The 26,398-nt window shown below is 40.5% G+C and overlaps 1 protein-coding gene across 9 annotated transcripts in view; it reads left to right on the forward strand.

The window, feature by feature from the left end:
* The window catches only part of amotl1 (angiomotin like 1), a 145,180-nt gene extending 124,256 nt beyond the window's left edge, over nt 1-20,924 (forward strand). For 8 of the 9 annotated variants that reach the window (XM_041199414.1, XM_041199419.1, XM_041199415.1 and 5 more), the window contains 6 exons: nt 1,178-1,327; nt 5,248-5,438; nt 9,238-9,363; nt 11,402-11,667; nt 13,729-13,977; nt 15,325-20,924. In XM_041199414.1, coding sequence (XP_041055348.1) covers nt 1,178-1,327; nt 5,248-5,438; nt 9,238-9,363; nt 11,402-11,667; nt 13,729-13,977; nt 15,325-15,431 — 1,089 coding nt within the window. In that variant the 3' untranslated portion in view covers nt 15,432-20,924. The remainder of the gene's footprint in view (nt 1-1,177; nt 1,328-5,247; nt 5,439-9,237; nt 9,364-11,401; nt 11,668-13,728; nt 13,978-15,324) is intronic. The other variant, XM_041199418.1, reaches the window with a different exon arrangement.
* Nucleotides 20,925-26,398: the final 5,474 nt, after the last annotated feature.

Genomic DNA, 26,398 nt, shown 5'->3' on the forward strand with positions numbered 1-26,398 from the left:
CACCTAGTTAGGCCACGTGCAGACCTGGTTTTCCTGAATGTACTCCGTCAGGTACGCGCAACAAACAGGGCAGCCTAAATTTGCCCAGGGGGCAATTTTCAATAGTATATAAATTTTAAAACAAATGCTCTTCTTGCAAAGCTAAAAATGCTGACAGGAACATTCTAATTCCATCTATCTGTACTGAGAACACATAGGGTCAAATAAACTGGAATATTTCTTTGTCACTTGTATCATGTTGAATAATGTATTTTTTCAATATCTTCACAACCGAGCAGTCATTTAGTTTGATAAATGTTGTGGATATAAGCCTTGGATGGAATCCTGTGCCTTCCCCCTGTGGTGAGATTGGTGGCAGGGGGCACTTGATTGGCAGGATTGTAGCCACTCTCCTGCCTCCACCCCGATATGTCCATGGTGGGAAGCCCCTTGATGGACTTCCCATCCCGCCCCCAATTCAGGCCCTTAAGTGGGCAGCTGTGGCGGTGGGGGGCTCATCATGTGGGGAGCCTGACGTATTTGCTTGTGGGCTTCCGGGGTTTTTTGGGGTGGGGGTGGGGTCCCTTGTTTAAAGGCACTGAGTTCCTGATTGAGGAACTGGTATTAGAAAGGGGAGGGGGTTGTTTGCTGGAAATCACTCTCTGCTCTCACTGTCGACCCTTCCCATGATACCCTGCTCCAACACCATCACTCAACTGTGCCTTAAGTGAGTGTAATACTGGCAACAGCCACCACCTCCCCACTGACGCTGCTGAGTAACGAAAAGCTCGTGGCCTTTGGTCAGCAGCTCTTGGCGGGCATGACTTACACCTCTGGGGTCCATGGTTCTGGGGGAATGCCTGCCAGTGGCATTTTGAGTGCCAGAGTGGCACATGATGTGGCAAGCCTGCTCTAAAAGAGGCGATGCAAAGGTCTCACTGGCACTGCAGACAGTGGCCATGACCCCCAGCCCCTCTGAATGATTCTGTCCCCAGTTTTCAGCATTCATGCTCTTGGTTTGACATTATAACACCCTGACACCAGGTGTTATTGCTTGGATATGGAGGAAGGGAAACTAGACTGCCTGTTATGAGGTGTACTGGTTGTTCTGTGACTGAGGGTAAATTTGTGAGATGAAATGTGAGTTATTTTCTAACTCGGTTTATCCATTGGACTGATGTTTACTTTCTGTTGTTAGTTGAGGAAGAAACAAGTGTATGTGGAGAGGGTGGAGAAGCTGCAGCACGCCTTGACACAGCTGCAAGCAGCCTGTGAAAAGCGGGAGCAGATGGAACGAAGGCTGCGCACTCGGCTGGAGCGAGAGCTGGAATCTCTCCGAGTGCAACAGGTACCTGGTGAATTCAGACATCATTTTGTGTCAGGAAAACCGTCACACCAAAATTCAAAGTGTACAATTTTAATTGCACAATATGCAAGGATTGATAGGTTAATAATCACTTACATTTAAGATATCCTTAAATTGTTACCTTTTTCTTATGTTAGTCACCTCTGTCAGTTTGAGGATTTTCTGTTCAGCACCAATGTTGAATGTGTAAGCATTCTAGCCTGTTTGGATCACATTGAAACCATTGCAAAAACATCACAAACAATAAAAACATGTATTTATTAAGCGCATTTAACTCAGCAAAATGTTATCAAGCAAAGTTTTGACACTGAGCCACAGTAGGAGTTATTAGGACAGATGACCAAAGCTTGGTCAAAGTAATAGGTTTTAAGGAACATCTTATAGAAGAAGAGAGAGGTAAAGAGGCTGAGAGGTTTAGGGAGGAAATTCCAGAGCTTAGGGCCAAAGCATCCATAAGCAAAACCAGCAATGGTGGAACGATTATAATTAGAGGTATGCAAGATGTCAGAATTGGAAGAGACTCTGTAAAGAAACTATGCAAAACAGTTTTTGAATTATTATTGTCGTGAAGAAAATAAATAAATAGTTGGCTGTAATATTCTGTGTAAATACTGCTGGTCTGTACACTCTGCAATTATACAAAGTTGCACTCCTGCCATAGCGCTTCACCTGAAAGGAGCACACGTCAGAAATTGCAGGTCTGCATTCCCCCCTCCCCTCCCCCAAGATTTTCTAAACAGTTTTGGGTTCCCTATAGGAAGGGTGTTAAGGCATATGGAGAGTGTACAAAAGAGATTCACAAAAGTGATACCAGGCATCAAAGTTCTTAGTTATGAGGAGAGATTAAAGAAACGGGCTCTTTCTATCCTAGCAAAGAACATTAAGAGGAGACTGATTAAGGCTTTCAAAATCCTGGAGCATTTTGCTGAGTTAAGTCAGGGAGAAACTATTTTCAATACTCAGTGAGTTGGTTATGAGAGGACATAAGTTTAAGATTGCACAACAAAGAACAGTGGGAGAGTTTGGAAGAATTTTTCATGCAGAGGGTTATTAGGGTTTAGGATACCCCACCAGAAGTGATGAGAAAACAGAATTAAAAGCAAAGTGGGTAAAGGCTTGAAAGAGAAAAGGATCGTGAGGAAAGGGCAAGGAAGTGGAATACACAGCACAGGTATGAGTTGAAACAACTTCTTTTGTAAAATTATATAACTCTGTTTGCTGTGTGCTATCTGGATCACTGAATAGCAATGAACAACAGCATCCCTGGATGATTTTTTCTGTTTCCTGTCTCAAGAAGCCAGCAGTCATTCAGTGTCATAACCACTGCCCTTTGAAATCAAGAACAGAAATAGACTTGGCATTAAACTTTGGACCTTTCTGCTCTGTGGTATTCAGCACTATATATTATTGTGCATTTATTCTCACAGCCATGGCAGGCTAACTGGTAGATCCATTGGCTGAAATCACCTAGTTCACTGTTTAGCTTCAAACTATGCGGGGCTTAATTGAACAATTCTCTAATTAAATTTAGAAAACTAGCTTCAAATTTTAAGAAAAGGTACTGGGACTATTTATACTGGACCAAGACAAAAAGGAAGCTTAATATAAGTTTATTTTTTAAAATCTAAAGGATTTTAATAGGGTCAGTAGAGGGAAAGACTAGTTCCTTTGCTTGGGGAGTCAGCTACAGAGCGAGTCATCAATTTAAAAGGGAGGAGTTAGGAGAAATGTCTTTACAAAAAGGGTTGTTGCAGCATGGAACATTTCACCGCAGCATGTAATTGAGGTATTGACCAGTGCATCATTTAAGGGAAAAGCAGATACATTTAAAGTAGAGGAAAATAGAGACCTATGGGCAGAGAATAGGTAAGATGCAATTAGACTTAGATTGCTCTAGCAAAGAGCCAGTACAGGTGTGATAAGCCAAATAGCTTTCTGTGCTCCAAAGTTCTCTGATTTTATGTACCCTACTGAGGCTGGAAATTTTAAATAGCCTTTGAGAGCTTGCTTGCTGGGATTGAATATTGAGAAATCTCAGTTGTACTCTATGCAATTTTCCACCCATTCATTTTAAGATGCTCCTGGTGGGTGAGGCATCCAGTTGTGCACAGTCTAAAAAAAATTAGCACATAAAGATTCAGATCCTTAGCAACATTTGTGGCCCAGATGATCATTTTTGTAACTAATCATCCTGTAGTAAACCATCAAAAATAGTGCAAGTAGCTTTGAATATATGTTCGCTGTCATTTTTGAAAGTGTTGATTTGCTATTGAAGAGCATCACAACTCATTTAGATCAGTTTCCAGTTACTTGGCTAATGAAAACTCTACAGTTCAGAATTACAGGCTGTATTTTACAATTTACCCTTTCTGTATAGTATTTTTCCCACTGGGATTGCATATTGGGATTTCAGACGTGGGGATCAGTGGAAATTAGATTTTCTTTCTTGTGAACAAAATTGTACTAGGAGCACAAATTTGTAATAATGTTTGATGGCAGATATTGTGAGGCTACGGTACTGTTGTGGAACCTCACTGGATGCGAGTATGGTCAGGCAGATGTCTCTAAAGCTATAATCATGATTCCAAGTAGAACCATAGAAAAGTTAAGGCAGAGAAAGAGGCCATTCAGCCCATCATGTCTGTGCTGACTGAAAAAAGCTAGTTGCCCATTTTAGTCCCACCTTCCAGCAGCTGGTCCGTAGCCTTGCAGTTTACAGCACTTTAGATGCAGATCCAGGATCCTTTTGAAAGAATTGTGTGTTTCTGCCTCCACCACCACCACCAAACCAGGCAGCGAATTCCAAACACCCACCACACTCTGGGTGAAGAAGTTTTTAGTCTTAAACAATTGTCTATTGTGGCTGTCCCCTGGCAGTTGAGCCTCTTAGTACCTGCCCTATTCTCTCATAGTACTATGTGCATTCCTCTATATAACTGAACTTGAACACTTCTATCAAACTATGCAGAAATATGACATACTCATTAATATCTGGCTGCGCAACAGATTTTCCATCTATTCTCTTTCACACTTCTGGTCCAGTTGAACTTCCATTTAGGCAGTCTCAGTCTTAACCCCAGCCTTGACTGGCCTCAATGTGTGGAATTCCGTTTTGAACAAAAACAGAAGTAGGCTAGTTATTTTTCATAATCAATAAGAAGAACTGTGAGGTTAATGGCAGAGAGCAGGTCTCCAGCTAACTTCTCATTTTATCAGGGGACCCTACAGAGTCACACCTCTGTTCACTCAAGTACACTCTGATACCATCTTATTTCCAGATTTCATTGGAACTTTGGAATATGACACAAATAGTTTATCTCAACCTAACTGGGCAGTATTCAAAAGAAAATGATTTAAATAAAGAGCTAAAAGCAGACAACTATCAAGCTCCATTCCGGTAGTTTCCAACTACCCCAGTCAGGCAAGTTCTGCAGTTCTTGCTCAGTAGCCTCTTCACACCAGGCAATAAACTCCTTACACAGAATTACATGTGCCACTAGGGTATTACCTGTACAGCCAGAGAAAGAGAGGGAAACTGTTCAAGATCTGAGGAAATAAGAGATGAAGGTTATTGTTGGTGAGTTTGCAGGGATCTAACAGTGGCTGACTTTAACATTCTTCCAGGTTAGGGAAGATATATGAACATTGGAGCCATAAATTGGAATGTAAATATCCTGCAATTTGCATGAATTATTATTGATTATTTGGCGCACATTACTTTTCAGCTTCCACAGTTGACCCAGCCATTCATGTAGGTATGACACTGGCTATAGGCTGTAGGTTATCTGATGCCAGATGAAAAAAATCTTCTGTTAGGGAAACTCTTCTATTCTACCTGGAGTTGATGACATAGACTTTTCTTTTGTATCTGATTTACTCCAAGCAATTATTTTCCCTCACAGCGACATGGTGGCCCTCTAATGGCTAACGTTCCCGAGTACAATGCACCAGCATTGATGGAGTTATTACGGGAAAAGGAAGAACGAATCCTGGCCCTGGAGGCTGATATGACAAAGTGGGAGCAGAAGTATTTGGAAGAAAGGGCAATGCGTCATTTTGCCATGGACGCTGCTGCTACAGCCGCTGCTCAGAGGTAATGATCAAGTAGTATGTACAGTGGGTCTTGGAGCAGGGCAATCTTTTTTTATTTATTCGTTCACAGGATGTGGGCATCACTGGATTGGCCAGTATTTAATGTCCAGTAGGTGGTAGAGATCATGGGTTTGGAGGGTGCTTTGAAGGAGCTTTGACGAGTTGCTGCAGTGCATCTTGTAGATGGTACACACTGCTGCCACTGTGCGACGACAGCAGAGAGAGTGAGGTAGTGGATGGGGTGCCAGTCCTCGATAGTGTTGAACTTTTTAAGTGTTGTCATCCAGGCAAGTGGAGAATATTCCATTACACTCCTTATTTGTGCCTTGTAGATGGTGGGCAGGCTTTGGGGAGTCAAGAGGTGAATTATTCACCGCAGAATTCCCAGCCTCCGACTTGCTTTTGTAGACATTTGTATGTGGCTGGTCTAGTTCAGTTTCTGGTCAATAGTAACCCCCAGGATGTTAATATTGGGAGATGCATCAATGTTAATGCCATCAAGCGTCAAGGGGAGGTGGTTATATTCTCTCTTATTGGAGATGGTCACTGCCTGGCACTTGTATGATGCAAATGTTACTTGTCACTTATTAAAGCCTGAATGTCATCCAGGCCTTGCTGCATATGGACATGGACTGCTTCAGTCAATTGGCTTTAAGAACAGCCAACTAAAAATATGCCAGCTAATGATTCAGTTTTAATAACCAGTATCACTGGTCAATTGTGGTGCTTCTGGATACTAGAGAGCAGATTTTCCAAGTCCTCAAACACAAAGGGCTATCTTGCAGCAAAGATCCTGGGATTTTCCCATGTATGTTTATAATGAATAAGATACCTTGTCAGAATCTACCTTATTTCATAGTTTCTCCCTTTCTGCTCTAATTACAAGTGTACCATTCTTGACTGAGAAGGAGGTCCAGTGATCTGCTGTCTGCTGCTCTGGTTTCTTTTTCCTCTTTTCTCTGACAGTGGGTGGGATTTTCCGGCCCCAGCACTGGCAGGCATCGTTGCGGGTGGGACAAAAATATTTGGAGAGCTGTTAAAGGTCAACAGCTCTCCAAATTCTCCCGTTCCATCCCAGAAACTTATAGGCTCCACTTGGCACCTTCACTTTGACAGTGTGGCTAAAATTGGGAATTGATCATGAAGGATGTTATGGGAATATAGTCTCTTGCCACCACACCGTGTCACAATGCCTTAGCATTGCAGGGTGCTTTTCCCACATCGCCATCTGAAAGCTTGCTTTACAGAGATTGAAGAAAATTTTACAGAGAGGAAGAAAATTAGGTGTGGATAAATGTAAGACAGAATTTATTGCCTTGAAAAAAATAAAATGTGGATGTTTGACAAGTGATAAATTACTGCGGTGGTTTGATCGTTATGTCATCTGCTATTGGCTGACAGAGTCTTGGATATGTATAGAACCCACATGATGCTTTGTCTGGAATTTTGCACCAAAGGTGATCGAGCCTAACAATGTAATGGGCAAGTTCTTAAATAGACCAAAGGGAAGATCCCATTTAATCCCCAGTCTGTGTCCAATTAGCTAATCTTGGCTGGGACTCTACAATTTGCCTGGGTGTTCCCTGAATTAGGAAAGGAAAAGTTGGCTATAGTTCCTGTTCTCACTCATTATTTAGCATCCTGTGCTGGAAGGCATCTATATAGACATTGCTCAAGTATTAAATTGAACACAAATACAGTGCCTCTTGAGTGAATAACTTGCCAATATTCATTATCAAGGCTTACACATGAATGACGTTGCTTCAGTGAGGTGCCCAAAGATGACTAACACCTGTGAAATCAGACCACAACATGGGGGAGAATTTTGCCTTCGGGTTTCAGGACCCCCACCATCAGACACCAGTGGGGTCAGACGTTTGCACTATGTGGGAGACGGTCACTGATCTTTCATTTTCCCTGAATCAGCCTATTAATGGTCAGAGGGCAGGTTCTCCATCCAATTAAGGGCAGAGGAGTAGGCTCTTGAAACTGGAGGAGCCAATAGGAGGCTCTCCAGTTTGGAAGCATGATGCTGTTCCAGGTAAATGAGGAAGAGGAGCCCCAAAATGGAGGTGTCTTCTCTCCAACTTTTTAAATCTAAAAAAAAACGTCATTGCAGCAAGGTCACCATGCTGGAGGAGGAATCCTGATGCTACAGCAATGCAGGCAGAGAGGGCTCAAAGACTGCTTGAAGAACTGCATCCCTGATCCTGCCTCCAGCCAGCCTCCCGCAGGTAGCCGCTGGTCTACTTGAAATTACCCTGGGAAGACACAGTATTTCAAAAATTTGAGCAGCATGATTAGCAAGCTGTTTCACCCTGCTACAATGCAGTGGCTACATGAGCAGTATTTTCCACTAATAGGATGCTGCTGTCAGTGCATAAAGACATTATGCCTACCATGCAATTGAGCAATGTCATGTATGAATTTCAGTGCAAATGCAATGCCAGGTACGTAGACCTTAAGCCTCAACGGTTGGCTGATTGAATCAAACAGCATTTTGTTGGTAATAGGCAGATTATAGACCAAACACAACCAGCCTGCACTTGCAAAACCCAAAGCAAAATGTCTGCTGTTAGACATGACTCTGTGATTGGGAAAGACTTGCTGAACAATCCTGAGTGTGCTAGCAACACTAACAACCAATTTATGATAATCAGTTGAGCTCATAACATGGCTCATTTACACTTGCATTCGTACGCAGGGCCCCATTCTCTGCAAACAAAAGGAATATGGCCAAGGCCATATGTTTTGAATTACCCGGTAGCTTGGGGAGCTGATAATTTCCCATTGCTTTCTCCATGGCAACATCTCGGCTAATCAGAGTCAACTTGTCAACCAATCAGCAACTTTCTTCCTGTATTATAAATTGTTATGATCATTTGAAATTTGGCATTCTTCCATTTGTTCTGATGAGTGCAAGGTGAAAGGTTTGAGCAACATATCTCTCTTTTCAGCAATTTTCAAGTTCTGTATCACCAAGTGACGATTTAATAAGAGTTTTACACTTGCTATAAGTGGAATCTCACGAGCATTTTTCCCCTTGCAACTTAGCCTATGTTGAAAGCCTGAAACGAAACAAACTGATGGATTTACAGTAGGTACTTCATCACTTGAAAAGAGAACTGACGAATTAATGTTTTAGATAGAGACCATTTTCAGAATTGGGAAAAGCAATCAATGATGTCCTTTTTTTAAATGATTCACCTTCAGAGGAGAGGTGAATGCCAGCTGCAGATCCTGCAAGGTCTCAGTTGCAAGTGTTCTTTTCTTTATAATCCCAGGGCGAAATTCAAATTTGATGGAGGTGCAAAAAGGGGGTAGTGGATCAGCTGGTGGTTATATACTCATCTAATTTTCCTACTGCATTGAAATTGCAGTTTTACCTGTTAATATATAACTTTTTACATTAACAGTTGTGTCTTCAGCATTCCATTTATGTTAAGGTAGTGCATTTAATTAAATCCTACTTTTCTATTATATCTATGCTATGTCCATCTGTCTGTGTTTGTCCATCTGTCTGTGTTTGTCCATCTGTCTGTGTTTGTCCATCTGTCTGTGTTTGTCCATCTGTCTGTGTTTGTCCATCTGTCTGTGTTTGTCCATCTGTCTGTGTTTGTCCATCTATCTGTGTTTGTCTATCTATCTGTGTTTGTCTAGCTATCTGTGCCTATATACAATGTTGTCTTGTAATTGTTTAGTAGTTTCTATGCTTTATGTAAAAAGGCAGCCGACCATTGACATGGGCAAAAGGATAATTGAACAACTGGAAAAACTGAAATTATTTTTTATGTTATCAGGGACACCAATATAATAAATCACTCTCCAAATAGCAGCTACAATGACAGTTCACTGGAAGCACGAAACTGGAAAGAGGAAGAGGAGCAAATGCAATCAAATCAAAGATACCAAGATTCAGAGCACGGGTACATCTCGCCCACTAATGCATGAGAAACTGCATCTTTTGTCACTCATACAAGATTATCCTTAGAAGGTTTTTTTTCTGGTGATGGGGCTAATTGTTATTAATGTACTAGTTAATCACCATTGTAAAGAAAATTGCAATGATCCCAACAATTTCCATTAATTAACAGAACATTCCAGCAACAGTGATTAATTATGTAAGATATATGGCACAGAAACAGGCCTTTCAGCCATGCTGGTGTCTATGCTCTACTTGAGCGTCTTCCCATCTTTTCTCATATAAATCTACCATTGCAACCATCTATTCCCTTCTCCCTCAAATGTTTGTCTAGATTCCCCTTAAATGCATTTATACCATTCGCTTCAATCACCTCCAGTGGTAGTGAGCTCCACATTCTTAACACTCCCTGGATAAAGAAGTTTCTTCTGAATTCCTTAGATTTCTTGGTGACCACCTTGTACTGATGGCCTGTATTTTTGCTCTTCCCACAGTAAGAATCATTCCCTCTCTATCTGCTCTATCAAAGCCTTTCATAATTTTAAAGACCTCTATTCTGTCAACCCTAAACTCTTTCTCATGAGAAAAGAGACCCAGCCTGCCAATCCTTTCCTGATATAAAGCAATTATAATGGAGTTATTTTGTTAGTAACATAATTAAGGTGTCTAGAATAGTAAAAATGAGCCTGAAAGTAAAACAAGGAGGCACAGGTTCAAATTAGCAAAAGACGGGTTTAAGCTGAGATCTAGAATTAGCGGCAGTAAAATTAACTTCCAGGTATGGTAATGGAAGCAAAATCCCAGGAGCTGTTTAAGAGACAGTGATGGAGGGACTGTGCTATTTTCTGAATGGATGAGATAAAATGGGTGGAATAGCCCTCCTGTTTCTCATTTATTTGATCAGTAGATCATAGAATGTGGATGAATAAATTTCTAAATGACAGTCAGTGTTTTATTCTGAGTCAGCGTCAACTGGTGATGTTTTTGGTAGGTGAGGCACACGCTGTACATGCCTAACCAAGTTAGTTTGTCACCATGGCAGAGAGCGCTTTGTGTATGTGCAATGCCTTTGACTGCACACACTGCAAAGTGGGAACAGAGCCCAGACAGTCTGAAAGGTAGTTTACATGAGTTTAAAAAGAATGTAGTTTTCAAATGATCATCCAGTTGCATTTTGCGCATGGAATATTCTAAGAGGAATTGCTTTTTTCATGAGTTTGAACTCTGCGGTCAAGTCGGACAATTTACGTAAACCAGTGTTTCACTTGCCACACCCAATGAGCATTATGAATTTTTACGAATATCAAATGAACTGGCTTATTGTATGATTGGTCCATATTTTTTAGCTGGGGTTTATCAGAGGTAGAGATGGGTAAATTCAGATATTAATTTAGGGCTATGTAAAAATCAAAAGAAAAAGGACTGCAAATGCTGAAAATCACAACAAAAAATGAAAGTGCTAGAAATAAATAGCAGGTCAAACAGCAGATGTGAAGAGAAAAGGCCAAACTATGACATCTTTGGTGTATACATTCATCAGAACTGAGGACTGAAAGATGTTTTAATGAGGTTGGAAAAACACGGACCAATAGAATGGAGGTAACTATCAGCCATACCAATCACAGAGGGAATGAGTTAATTGTGTTGCAAACTGCTTAGTAGAAAATAAAGATTAAAAATAAGCATCAGCAGGAAGGTGCAGTGATGTACAAAAGACAAAAGAATGTGCAGAACATTAGAGAGTGTGGTATGCCAGAAGAGGTCTATATAAAGTAATTTATGATTCCAGTGAGTTTTTAATTGAAAGTTGTGATGCACCAGATGGTTAAATAGCCTATTGACATGTCCTGTCAATGCCCAGATATGAAGAATGGTGAGTTTTCAGTACCTATTGAATTACCTAAGTACAAGTCAGTGGCCTCAGGACAGAAATGGGTAAGGGACAAAAACAGCTCATCACTGAATGTGGGAATCAATGAGTGGGAACTGGAAACTTTTCAAATTAGAATATTTAATAGATAAAACAATTTTATTTCTAACAGGGTGGGAGAAGTTACAGGCTTCAACTGCATCTCTAATAGAATAAAAAACCTTCATGCACAGCTTATAGAGAAAGATGCCATGATAAAAGTACTCCAGCAGCGTTCGCGAAAGGAACCAGGGAAAATTGAACCCGGATCCCTAAGGCCAGGCAGGTCAATCTCCTCTATATCTGGAAGCACTGGACTGCATTCTCGCCAAGCATCCCTGAGCAATTCTCAGATAATAGAGGAAAAAAAGGAGGAAAAGGGCTGGAAGGGAAGTGTGGGTAAGCATCATACTAATAATTATATAATACACTCATTGTGACTGAGAAGGAAAAATACTATTACAAAAGCAATTTAGTTATTTCACAGATATACTGTGGGAAATTAATGCCATTATGCAGCTCATGTTATATTCTTATCTTGACACCTCATGTTGCTCCTGTCCCTAGTGATGGGCCTGAAAGTATCTGTCTTTTGCCCTGCTGTTATATAATTGGGGGACAGTAGTGGTGGGGGCTCGGGACACTGGCCCACGTTATTCTTGTGGAGCCTGCACGATACTCTTGCTGCTCTTGATCCCACAAAAAATAATTCTAACACCTACCTTTTGGGCTTTTTTCTCTTGGCCTTGCTGCTTTTACTGAGCAAAGTCTCCACAGCGAATACTCGCATGGTAAGCTGTTAAAATTGCTTCAGGATCTCGTGAACATCCAGTGAATGGAGGGAGTTAAAATCCCTCCATAAGGCTATAAATATACTGCCAAGAGATTTTTTTGAACTGCTTCTCTGAATGTGGCATTATATTTTCACACACCCACTAATTAACTCCCAGTGACAACACTGCACTATTATGTCCCATTGAGACTTCTGAAAATGACACCATTACAACAATAGTTTTCAGTTGGAGAAACAGCATAATTTAAGTTTTCTTACCTATTTTTTTCATTTTACTTAATATTTTTAAGTTGTTGCCTCTCCCCCTACAGCCTTCTTCAGAGAAGCAAATAGCTGGAGGTGGATAGCAGAAGTTGGGCTTTTATTCCACATTGTCCTTTGTCATCACATTTCTATTGTGTCCTTTTTTAATACATTTCTGAAACCTGTTGACTGGAAATAACTTTATTGAACCTTACCAGCCTTGCAAAATGTTCTTGATGACAGACCCAAAATAATGGCGACTGTTTCATTTCAAAATTAAGTTAGGCGTCCCTAAGAAACAAGAGAATTGGTGCCAACTGTTTTTGTTTCTCATTTTACTTTGTGCATCTCGTTATGTGCCATATTTGAGTACTTTTCCCAGTTTTCTGCCCAACTTTCCTGAAACCAGTGAGTCATACCGAGACAGTTTCACTGGTGCTGGGCGCTCTGCACCTCTTCATCAAATGGCAGTTCCAGTTTTGAGAGCTGAGATGGAGTGCTGGCAGCTTATTTGTAGCTGAGCCCATTCCTGCCCTCAGTGGACAATTAAGCCCACACATTCTACACGGATGGAAAGGGTCTTCGGATCGCTAGTCAGGAAAAACTAGTAGAATCAGCCATGATCAGTTAACTTACTACAGACCAGGAATTGAACCTGCATTTCTTTTGGTCCAGATTGCTTAATACCACACCAGTGTATTAACCAATTTAGCCATCTTTTATCAGCTACTATGAAAGTGAACTCTGACATTTAGTAAAACTCAGTGGCAGACAACCCAATTTGGACTAACACAAATCTATCATTCAGCACCCTAAAACACCAAGAAGGAAATTTCCTCTGCCATTTGTAAAAATATTTTTTCCAAATGCATTTATGGTTTTGCTACAAAAAGTAGAGAGGGAATCTCCTTCCACCAAGTTTTGCAATATTATGTTTTGAAATCTTGTATATTTATTGCTGCTATTTTGTGTTCTTGCATATCATAGTTTTTTTTATAAATCCATATAAAGCAATGTTTATTTCATTGATGCTGTCCATTGTGGTTACATTTGCAAGAGCAATGATCGAAGCTATAAAGGGAAGGTTTACTTACTAGTCTACTATACAAAAAAGATTTGCACTTACTAAAAATGTATTCAGAACCTATTTTGTTTGTTATGGTATTGGCTGCCATTTGTTGAGAGGAGCAGAAAAGTGTTAATTGGGTGAGGAATTTCATAAAAGTACAGTACACTAATGTAGTTAATTAAGTGTTCATATGTGAACTTCACCATTTTCCCCATGGCATGTTTCTGTTGAGATTTTAGTCTGAGGTGAATCTGTTACACAACCAAGTTTTCTGTATTTATGTGGGACTAGATTGAAATATGCAAACCTATAAAGCTTCTAAACACTCAACTCTTAATCTGGTTGCATTTCGCAGGATTGCTTCAAAATAAAGACAATCAGGAATCTTTGCGCGCCTCACTTCAAATGACTGCACCTTCAATCCCAGTGGTTTCTACACATATTAAAACTGGCAGTAAGGATAACAGTACTCAGACAGATAAAAGTCCTGAACTGGTCCGTCCAAGTAGTGCCCCAATCCATGGAAGAAGGCGGCTCAGCACAACTCCCATCAGCAGTCCCATTGTGAGACCGAAATCAGCACGAGGCAGCGCAGAAAAAATAGGTAAATTGTATTGCTCATTGTAAAGTTGGCTTTTAATGAAGTTGATTTGAGGTTCCATCCCTGAAATGTACAAAGCAAGGTGTTCTGATACTTATGCTTCTTAAAGAGCAATGTCACTCAAACTGGTGAATATAGTGTGTTAGTGTTGGGAGATCATTTAAGGATGATCAACTAGACTTAACAGGATAAATTAAAATTCATAACTGTCATTTGCTATATAATTACTACTCAGAATCATGGAGCACTTCACCATTAAAAGTAGTCCACGACCCACCACATTACCTCTGATTTAACATTCCTTTTAGGGGTAGATAGCAATCATGAACTGTCTCCAGAGACTTAGAAGTTAGCTACAACATGCATAGATAGAGACCAGGCAAATCTCAGATGTGGTCCTTTCTCTGTGCTGAATTAGTTGCTCTGAGGTAGTGTTTGAAGCACTGTTATTAGCCTCAGTATTTGGACTGCTTTTGTTCAGGGAAACTTATTGGAAAGTAGATGTGTGTGGGAATTGACTACTATCCTTTGCCCAGTGCAAAACCTGATAGGTGGGAGTAGCAATATTAAAGAAGGCTTTGTGTATATGTGTAAGCATGGAGTATGTCCAGCTAACAAGTGTGAAACTGTTTTTAAATGCAACAATCAAAAAAAGCAGGGTGGATATTGACATTGAACTCTTATGTCTGCTGAGATAACTGGAGCTATAGTCAGGTTGGTAGAACTAGACATCGTAAAACTGAGTTCGAGAAGAGATAATTCGCTTGGGATTCAGTAATTCTCTGCTAGAAATGTGCTTCTGTGAATGTTAGGTGAGGACAGTATTCGGTTCATAAATTATGTTTACCACAATTGAATAACCATTTACACACTCACGTGTATAATGGACTCGAGTAAAGCTTCCGAACAAGTGGATTTGTACCGTTAGACCCCAGACTGGCATTCATCATTTTAAGGAGAAGATGGGAGAGCAAAAAATTAAAAAGAGTAACAATAGAGGTCAGTTGTAATATTTTAAGAGATTATTTGCCATTAATTATGTTGTCCTGGAAGTAATTCTTTAATAGATTACATATGCTGGAAATAGTTTTATAAAAGTTGTTTGAGAACCTTTTTTATTTTGGAGATCTAGAAGATTTGAGAATTTTCAAGACAGCAATGTTATAAATAATTGATGCAATGATATATTTTGATGCAATTGCATGTTTATATAATGTATTCAAAACAAGGAATAATAAAAATTTTCAAAATACTTTTTGTGAAGGCAGCAGCTTTTTAAACTTAGGAACCTTCTTAAAGAAGTTACCTAACCCAAATAACTGGTTCATTCTAATATTTCTGCCTCTTTAGCAGATGCTGCCATTGTTCATATCAAATCACATGAGAACAAAGGAAGAGGCAGCTATTCCTTCCAAAAACCTGACTTTGATGATGATGTGGTAGAAATCCTCATTTAAGAACAGGATGTTGCTGCTGCTCAGTCCATGGATGATCGTAGCTTGCACTAAAGGCCGGAGAATCAAAAAGAGTATGGATCTTCAGAAGTTGAGGAACTGTTTTAAAATAAGACGACAAGCTGTTTGGAAGTAGATGCAGTTGTCTCTGAGGAACTGTGGGAAGGATTTTGTATCTAGCTATATGCTGAGTGGAACATGATGTAAATAAGTTGAGAACGTACAGAGCAAAGAGGAAGATGGACAGATGAGATAAAAAGGATTCGGTCAATGTTTTTGTTTTGGAATGTATTTGATGGACCTGTAATCTTAAAGATATGAGCTAAGAGCACAGCATCCTGAATACTCTGTCTCATAACAGTATATCTATGCACTTATCTTCTATTCATATAGAAGTGGATCAGTGTTCTTTTGGCTCTTTTGCACTTCTGCTGAAAACAATGACCATGTGTACACAGTACACAGTATAAAGTAGCACCTTTATTGCTTTTCAATAGATGATTCAATTGTGTAACTATTGGATATAAAAAGGCAGATGAAAAGCACAATCTGTCACTATTGCATAGTGTAAATCTGCTTTCTGTCTACTTCAGAATTTTGCTGGTGTAAATCTAAAGAGTATGCTGCATAAGGTTGAGTCCTGCTTTCTGTGAATTCTAAACTCAGCAAATGTATTTTATTAAACACCAATTAGAGGAAAGGTCACTACTGAAATAATGGATGATGTGGCATTTTAAAAGCAGGCTTTCTGGGATATACTATAATAATCTAATAGAAATGTCTACAGTGTATTTTTGTTACACATACCACAATCAAAGGCAACTAAAGCAAAAGCAGAAAAATAAAAATACAGGGTACCAGAAATTAAAGCCACACCTTGCTCATAAATAACTCTGTCATTGGCACTGCCCATCACTGTATAACTGACAATCACTATGGGTTTGCAGATTACAACAGCATTTACACTGTGGCATAGTGAATGATTAATCTCACTAATTCTGATTAATTAAAATATTATCAAAAGAGGTGAAAGATTATTTTATGTACAAACACTGGATTGCTTTAGGTATTTAGTAGTTGTAATGTTAAGTTTAAATATTATTGACAAACAGTAAAAGTCAGGATTATATTTTCTATACATACAGGTTAAAGTGACTAATATTGTCAGTTAGATTTTCCCAGGGTCCAATTACTCCCTGTTGGTATAAAAACAGATGACCACACTTGCAGCAAACTTGGACACAAGTGAACCACTTGTTCTGCAGACATATTGGTAAGATTGCACCATATTTAAGAGGCAGGCTTTCTGTTAAAATTCAGAACTACATTAGATAACATACCTTATGGTGACTGACAAAATATGACCAGATGTTCTCTAGATCAAATTGCATCAGGTTGTAGTTTGTTGTTCTCTGGATTTGTGCAGAAGTTTACAATATATACCAAAATATCCATGCTTATATTGTGCATGCTGACCATCCATCTAGTGAAAACCTGCCTGTTTTGGAACCCCAATTGCTATTCCCAGATCCAGCTGAGAAGAAAGTAGGCTGAACACAAGTTCTCTGGCCTGGTCTAGCTGCACCTATTTAAATAGAATCTCAAAGTATAGACCCAAAAGGATTCAGCACTTCTTCAGTTTGCAGAAACAGCAGTAGTTGCAGAACTAAGTGCCCCATTAGATTTTTTAAAGCCATTATTTAGTTGAGAGTGTGATTATCATGTCTTAACCCAAAGATAAAGATCTCGGCAGATTGGGATAGTTAAAAGATAATTAAAATGAAAACAGATTTTTGATGAAGTACATGGTGGTAGAATTTTCCCAGGATTATCTCCAATCCCTGGCCATAGCTTGGCAGAAAATTGGTGGAAACCTTGAAGAAATGACCTCAACAGCCATTGATGCTGTTTCTCCAGAGCTTCCATTGATTTTCTGCTGAAGTAACAATGGGAGATTGGAAAAACTCCTGAAGAGATTCCAGGCAGTGGTTCTTGACCAGTGAAAATATTAACTTAAATCAGAGAATTTTAAAATGAAGTTGAATGGGTATTACTGAAACCCGTTTAACCTTCAATCTCTTGTATTAGTTATTTAGTCCAGTCTCAAAGCGGCAAGTCTGTGGCAGGCTGCTACTACTTGAAATAATGGTTAAACATTCTGTTAAGTCTTAGGTGGTAAGTGTTTCTGGGTTATTGAGTTAGTTCATGATATCTGTGTCTAAGTAACAATTGAGAATCTACCTGTATATCTGCAGTTTATTCGGAAAACTGCAAGGATGACTGGAAATGGGACATAGTGGTGCAGTACTGGTACTTTGAAGTTAGTTCTAAGGCATGTTGTTAGGGCAGTGTAGAGGAAACTGTATATCTGGACATACTGTATATCAGGGGAGGCCAAACTGTGGCGCACAAGCCACATGGGCTCTTTCACAGATAAGCTGCAGCTTTACAGATAAAGTGGGGAAGTTGTTAAGGAGATTAATCTGGATCATAGTGAGGAATTGGGCAGGGCCCTGACAGGGCATACATAGCTGCATCCACCAACCCAACTGTAATGTGACTGGTCCAGCCCAATTTCTGTGATTCAGTGATGCAGAGGCCAAGGCCCCAGTAGCTGCTGCCCCCATGTGCAGCCTGCAGAGGGCCTTCCTGCAATGGATTGGCTGCCTGGTGCAGCCCCTTCCTCAAGAGTTGATGCCGCCAGACTGGGTGAAAGCAGAGCCAGATGAGAACGGAGACCTGGGACAGGGTGGAAGCTGAGAGCGGAGCTGAGGAGGTGGGGGTGGAGTGGTGGAGGCTGAGAATTGGGGCCTGGGGTTTGGGCCCTGACAGCAGTCTTTTTCCCACATCTGGGCAAGGTGGAGAAATTTCAAAATGTTTAATCCACGTGCAGGAGGAGGGTGTAGTAAGAGGAGGGAATGAGTGAGTGGGGAGGTGAGTGAGTGGGGAGGGAAAGCTCATAAGTGTGTGCAATAGTAAGGGTTGTCTGTGTCTTGTGGACCTCGAATGTCTGGAGATTATTTATGTGGCCCTAAGATTCAGTATATTTGGCCACTCCTACTATGCATATTGGGGGTAGAAAGGGTAATAAGAAACTGAAGTAGGAAACTGTTTAATTCCCAATGTTAATATGTCTTCAAACAACTTTTTGAACAACATTACGGACTACCAGAACACACAGGTTTAAGTATTTTTACATATCAAGAACTATACCTGTTTTCAATCAATGAACAGCAATATTTATTTTATTGCGCTGGATCTTCTTTAACTGAAAAGCTCATCGTCACCTAGTATATTTACTGTAATTTGATTGGCTTGTAGATTTGGAGATTGTACAATGATTTTTATTTCTTTACATAAAGCCAAATTATTTTATGGTTCCATCAGCCTCTACCATATTGATATAGTCTTTGACCACACATACCAACAGCAATCATTGTGTATGTGAAAAGGCATAGACCTAGTTTTCCTGAAATAGGTGCAGTTATTGGTCAGAAATGAGTTTTACTTTTCCATGATTGAAGGTATACTACTTTCACTCAATTTTCCAAGGTAAATACAATTGATTATTCAGTTAAAGGAGCAAATTTGAAGTGTACTTGGAGCATACTGGAGGTGGGAGTGGAAAATCATATGTTAAATTAAATTTAAACTGGTGATAACAATTAAGTTGGATTTTCAGTCGGTGACGAAAATTGGGAAAGTGTTTGGAAAGACTCAAAATGCTATCTGCAGCCTTTATAAAACAGACGGGCTGTGTGGGGAAGGGGATACAACAAAGCAACAAACAATTTTTTAAAAAAGGAAGCCCAAGGTTGGGACAAAATTCAAATAATCAATGTGTCGGCTAATAAAAACATAAGACCCAACAAAAAAGCTGTGGTTCAGAAATGAGGAACTTTAACATAACAGTCCCATTTCCAAAACCTTCCTACCATATTCCTGCTATCACTTAGCAATGCTCGTTTATTGAGCAAATGTTCGATGCCTGAACATTTAGGAATGATGTGGTGTGCACTGCAACACCGGGAGACATCCACACCCCCAAATTTTAATTTCAGTAAAGATCCTACCAGCCTGGGTTGGCCACTTAGCCAAGTAGCATTCCCTGGAAATTGCATGTTGCAAAATATTTGGAGATTTGGCAAAAATAGATGTGTCTGGCTTTACTGATCAGGTCTACCCTATTTACAGAAAATGCTGGAAAAACTCAGCAGGTCTGACAGCATCTGTGGAGAGAGAAACAGAGTTAAAGTTTCAAGTCTGTATGACCCTTCTTCAGATGTTAACTCTGTTTCTCTCTCCACAGATGCTGTCAGAACTGTTGAGCATTTTCTGTTTTTATTTTAGATTTCCAACAGCTGCAGTATTTTGCTTTTATCTACCCGCTTTACATTTGTTGCCAGCATCCTTCCACCTGTGTAAGATGATGGACATGCAGCATATCAAATCTGGGGTAGCTTCATATGGTGCACATTTACTGATGGCTGAAGAGGCACCATTTATATTTGTAAACTGGGTGAATCAATAGGAAACTCCAGGCTATATGATCCCAAAATGGTTTGAAAACTTTCCATTTATATCAGGAGGGATGGCAGGGGGTGGAGTGCCCATCATCTTCATGACTCCTTCCAATTCAGTCAGGGGCAGGGAAGTTCGAGACTGGCCAGAAGCCAATTTAATGGCCACTTAATGGCCTCATCCTGTTACCACTATCCTGAGTCGGTGGAGGAGCAGGGTGCGTATGCCACATGGGGAGGACACCCAGTAAAAATGGGCAACCTCCTTGTAAGCTTGGGTTGAGGGGGAGCTTCCAATTGGACACCCTGTAGCCCATGGAGTCCCCACTTCCCCAACCCTCCTGAACCCTGTTGGCAAAGTTAACTGTCTAATGGGTATGTAATTGTGTGGGGCTTTTGAGCAGAGTGGGGTAGCCCCTGGTCTTCTGGTTGGTGGACAGGGCCAACACCACAGCCATTAAATTCAGTATGCAAAATTCAAGTTGGGCAATTGGGTGAAGCCTATTGACCAAATAAAACACTGGCATGCAAACCTCAACAATTTTCATAACATTTCACAATTACATAGTACCTGTTTTAGATGTTTTTTAATAACCTTCCTATTGAGGAAAAGTGCAACATTTTCCAGAAACCTGATTTTGGCCATCATATTATACACTTGCTGATGTTTACTTTCTAATTGTTTGCTGAGTTCATTCCAGACAGCACTTTGTTTTATTTTTGGCTGACTTGTGTAAAAATGTTTGTATTAATTGGTACAGTTATGAACAAACCTATTGTCACAGAGGAGAAAGGCAATGGCTGGCCAGTGCTGTACAGGTAGCTGATTATATCAAGGATATGTTTTTGTACAGTCATCATTGGGGGAAAAAGGACTTAACGTCACAAAGCTATTTGTTAACCAAAGTGTCTTTTTTTGTCTTTCTTGCTTCATTTTTGAACATTTGCTTATTGTACATAATAAAAACATAATATACAATACATTGTAATATTTCTTAAAGGCAATTTCATGCTGGAAAGATTACAATCTCCAGTTGATTATTACTTCATTCACTGAGAAATATTTTGGTAAACTTTCAACCTTTTCTTCTACAAACTCATTTAGAAGGATTAGTTTCCAATTGTTTTAAATTATTCCTTGCAGTAGTTTCAATTAATTGACAGGAGCGACAGAAAACAGTGGTGGTTAATGGATGTTTTTTGGATTGGAGGAAGATTTGCAGTGGTGTTCCCCAGGAATCAGTGTTGGGATCCTTGCTCTTGCTGATATATATTAATGATTAGATCTTGGTGTACAGGACACAATTCAAAATTTGCAGATGATCCAAAACTTGGAAGCATTGTGAAGTGTGAGGAGGATAGTGTAGAACTTCATCAGGACCTGGATGGATTGGTGGAATGGGTAGGGAAGTGGCAGATGAAATTTAGTGCAGAGAAGTGTGAAGTGATTCATTTTAGTAGGAAGAACGTGGAGAGGCAATATAAAATGAAGAATATAATTCTAAAGGGGGTGCAGGAGCAAAGAGTCCTGGGAATATATGTGCATAAATCATTGAGGGTGGCAGGACAAGTTGAGAGAGAGGTTAATAAAGCATATAGCATCCTAGGCTTTGTTAATAGAGTATAAAAGTAAGGAAGTTATGTTAAACTTGTACAAAACACTGGCTCAGCCTCGACTGGAGTATTGGGTCCAGTTCTGGGTGCCACACTTTATGAAAGATGTGAATGCATTTGAGAGAGTGCAGAAAAGATTCATGAGAATTATCTCGGGGATGAGGAACTTCAATTAAGTAGATTGGAGAAGTTGGGACTGTTTTCTTTGGAGCAGAGAAGGTTTATAGGAGATTTGATAGAGATATTCAAAATCTTAAGAGGACTGGACAGAGTAGCTAGGGGAAAACTGTTCCCATTGGTGGAAGGATCGAGAACAAGAGGGCACAGATTTAAGGTAATTGGCAAAAGAAGCAATGCTGACATGAAAAATGTTTTCATACAGCGAGTGGTTCAGATCTGGAATGCATTGCCTGAGAGTATGGTTGGAGACAGATTCAATGAAGGCATTCATGAGGGAATTTGCTATTTGAAAAGGAAGAATGTGCAGGGCTACAGGGAGAAGGTGGAGGAGTGGCACTAGGTAAATTGATCCTGCACAGAGCTGGTGCTGGCACAAGAGGCTGAATGGCCTCCTTTGAGCTCTAAGAATTTTGAGATTCTAAATTCCTAAAGATTGGTTACCCAAGCTTTAATTTATCCCTTTCACTTCCAGGCACACAGTTAATGAACCATGGAGAAGGTTGTATGTGTGTTTGTTTCAGTTGGTCTTTAACTTTCTCAACAAATCTATTATCTAAACTCACTTGCTTCTAGACTAGTCTAAAATTAATTGGGGCAGTAGGTTTCCTACTGTGCTGAGAACTTTTGTAAAGTGGATTAAAAAAGAGCTTTAATTTTGATGGGCCCTATCAAACACTTTCCCATTCTTGTCCTGAACTTTTCCTGTGAACATCAAATGGCTGCCATTCGACTGACCTTGTCAAAATCACCTTCCATACTAAACACAATAATTTCTGCAGATATATAAACTTCACAATACCATTATTTTTATCAAGAAACACAACATTTTTCTAGACACCATGCTTCCTCTTGCGCTAGCATTGCTTTCCCAACCCATAATGTTAATCTGCTGGTCCTTGACCTGAGTACTTCCAGCTTTCTGTTTTGATTACTGCTAAGCTACTGCTACTCCTTGATGCATCAAGTGGTGGAAGTTCATTGCTAATGCACTTCAATATTAGTGCCATGGGGCTGATATGGTCCATAGCACAGGTTGATTAAGTGTTGAAAGATCTGCTTTAGGCTGTGGCTCAGGTCTTCACAAAATCATCCTTGCCGTGGCCTTGGTACACATCCACACACCCCTCAGATGCAGGCAAATGTGATGCCATCCTAAGCACAGCATCATGCAATCTCATTCATACTGTGCCAGTAATATAGGTCACTGTTTAGTCACTGATGAGTGAGCATGCAGATTAAATGCATGTCTGGGAGACTCCAAAGCCATTGTGCACACCCTCTGTAATCTGGTGCAGTCTAAGCACCAATACTCGGAACTATGACATGGAGCAAAAAGTAAAATCCTGCAAATGCTGGAAGTCTGAAATAAAAACAACAAATATTGGAAATATAATGAATCATGCTGCATTTATGGAAAACAGAACATAGGATTAATGACCTTTCATTAGAATTCCAAAGACTATCTGTGGGGACTTTTACTATAGATGGAGCTGCCACATTTTCCAAATTGAGCTAACTCACATTTATCATGCTGCTACAGGTACAGGTTGTAGACTCTCAGTGCATTACCACCACAAGCACATTCTCAGAGATTGGCCCCATGCTCTCTGCTCTGATAGCATCTTTGAAAAGCTGAATCCTGAAGCTTTTTAGCTTGGAAAATATACCTCATGACTCTAAAGCTACATCCAACAGCTCCTTCTGTCTACTTGTGCTCTGTGTATCAGCTATACGCCCCTCTAACTTACTAATGGTCCCTGATTAATATTTCTTGGTTGGTGGGTGGGCATGAAAACGTTTTTGAAATTGTACATGAAATATAAGAGGTGAGTCCAGCCTCTGCCTCCTGCATTTGCTTGGCTTTTTGCAATGTTAAGAATCCTGCACCCAGATTGATAACACATATTAAGAAATTTGAACTTCTAGTGACTGACTAAAAAGATCAAACAACAAGGTTTCACGTTTTGAGACTTTTACTGTAAGAAACAAATTAAAAGCAGCATTGATCAAACACTTTTTTTGTAGTCAACCTATACTCTACAGAAAGGGTTCCCCATTTAACCTTTAAAACCATTGGTAATCTACCTTTGTGCTTTACTCTGTCACTTAAGTAAACATTCCATTCTGTAGGAATCAGTCCAAAGCTATTCTCAGCTCCCAATGTCTTGCTTTCATTCTTCCTTTTCCAGCTAGATAACTTCTAAACCCTAAACTGATTTTCATGGTTAGGGTTACCCTTGAGGTTCCTCCCTCTAGCTAAAGCTAAGCAAATCTTCCAACCTTGTTAAAATCCTCACAAACATGGTCTCTTCAATTGTAACACTAGGTTCCAACTGTACACTGTGTGGTGAACAATAGAGACTGGCTGCCTCTATCTCTCTGTGCTGCCTCTCAGATTCTTGCAGTCTGACCTGTTGGAGATTCAGGGATATTGTAAGAAAAATCCTGTAATCCCGATCCTACAAAGGCTTCTTTTGGATTCTCTATAATAGAAAAGCAGAATATTTTTTAAAAGCCATATAATGTTTTAATGTTGATATTTTGAGAGAAGTGGGTGTACTTGTACAAGGAACACTGAAAATTAGCAGACAGGAAAAGGAAGCAATTAGGAAGGCAAATGTCAAGCTGCCCTTTTTTGCAAAGGGATTGTATACAAGAATAAGGAGGTCATTACAACCCAATTGGTTTACCAATGTTTTTAAGTGAAGGAAATTCATCTCCCTGGCTGGCTAATACATAAAGAATTTTTTAAATTCACTCTTGGATGTGGGTGTCACTGGATAGAGGCCAGCATTTATTGCCCATCCCTAATTACCCTTGAGAAGGTGGTGATGAGCTGCCTTCTTGAACTACTGCAGTCCATGTGGTGTAGGTACACTGACAGTGCTGTTAGGGAGGGAGTTCTAGGATTTTGACCCAGTAACAGTGAAGGAACAACGATGTATTTCCAAGTCAGGATGGTGTGTGGCTTGGAGGGGAACTTCCAGATGGTGGTGTCCCCATGTATCTTCTGACCTTTTCCTTCTAAATGGTAGCAGTCATGGGTTTAGAAGGTGCTGTCTAACGAACCTTGGTGAGTTCCTGCAGTGCATCTTGTAGATGGCACACACTGCTGTGTGGGTGGCGGAGGGAGTGAATGTTTGTGGATGGGATACCAATCAAGCTGGCTGCTTTGTCCCGGATGGCGTCAAGCTTGAAAATTGTTGCAATGCTTCAGCCTTATCTTTTGCACTGACGTGCTGGGCTCCTCCACAATTGAGGATGGGGATATTTGTGGAGCCTCCCCCTCCAGTATTTAATAGTCCACCACCATTCATGACTGGATGTGGCAGGACTGCAGAGCTTATATCTGATCCGTTGGTTGTGGAATCACTTAACTCTGTCTATCACTTGCTGCTTACACTGTTTGGCACACAAGTAGTCCTAAGTTGTAACTTCACCAGGTTGACATCTCATTTTAAGGTATGGTAGGTGCTGCTTCTGACATGCCTTCCTGCACTCTTCATTGAACCAGAGTTGATCCCCAGGTTTGATGGTAATGGTAGAGTAGGGGATATGCTGGGCCATGAGGTTACACATTGTATTCGAGTACAATTCTGCTGCTGCTGATAGCCCACACCGCCTCATAGGTGCCCAGTCTTGAGTTGCTAGATCTGTTTGAAGTCTATCCCATTTAGCATGGTGGTAGTACCACACAACACAATGGAGGGTATCCTCATTGTGAAGACAGAACTTCGTCTCCACAAGGACTTCGTCTCCACAAGGACTGTGCAGTGGTCACTCTTACCGATGATGTCATGGACAGATGCAGCTGTGGCAGGCACATTGGTGAGAATGAGGTCAGGTATATTTTTCCCTGCTGTTGGTTCCCTCACCACCTGCCACAGACCTAGTCTAGCAGGCTATGTCATTTAGGACTCAGCCAGCTCAGTCAGTAGTGGTGCTACCAAGCCACTCTTGGTGATGGACATTGAAGCCCCTCACCCAGTGCTTCCTCCAAGTGGTATTCAACATGGAGGAATACTGATTCATCAGTATGTGGTAATCAGCAGGAGATTACCTTGCCCATGTTTGACCTGATGCCATGAGGCTGCATGAAGTCTGAAGTCGATGTTGAGGATTCCCAGGGCAACTCCCTACTGACTGTATACCACTGTGACGTCACCTCTGCCCAGGGATGATGATGGTGGTGTAAAGGTATGATTCCATGAGTGTGACTATGTCAGGCTGTTGCTTGACTAGCCTGTGGGGCAGCTCTCCCAATCTTGGCATTAGCCCCCAGATGTTAAGAAGGAAGATTTTGCAGGGTCAACAGGACTGAGTTTGCCGTTGTCATTTCCAGTGTCCAAGTCGATGCTGTCTAGTCTGTCCAGTTTCATTCCTTATAGACTTCATAGTGGCTTGACACAACTGAGTGACTTGCTAGGTCATTTCAAGGGGCATTTAAGAGTCAACCACATTGCTGTGGGTCTGGAGTCACATGTAGACCAGACCAGGTAAGGACGGCAAATTTTCTTCCTTAAAGGACATTAGTGAACCAAATGGGTTTTACAACAATCAGCAATGGTTTCATGGTCATCATTAGAATTTTAATTCCAAATTTTTATTGAATTCAAATTCCACTATCTGGTGGGATTCGAACCCTGGTTCCCAGAG

This window comes from Carcharodon carcharias, chromosome 11 (assembly GCF_017639515.1).
Source record: "Carcharodon carcharias isolate sCarCar2 chromosome 11, sCarCar2.pri, whole genome shotgun sequence".
Taxonomy (NCBI): domain Eukaryota; kingdom Metazoa; phylum Chordata; class Chondrichthyes; order Lamniformes; family Lamnidae; genus Carcharodon; species Carcharodon carcharias.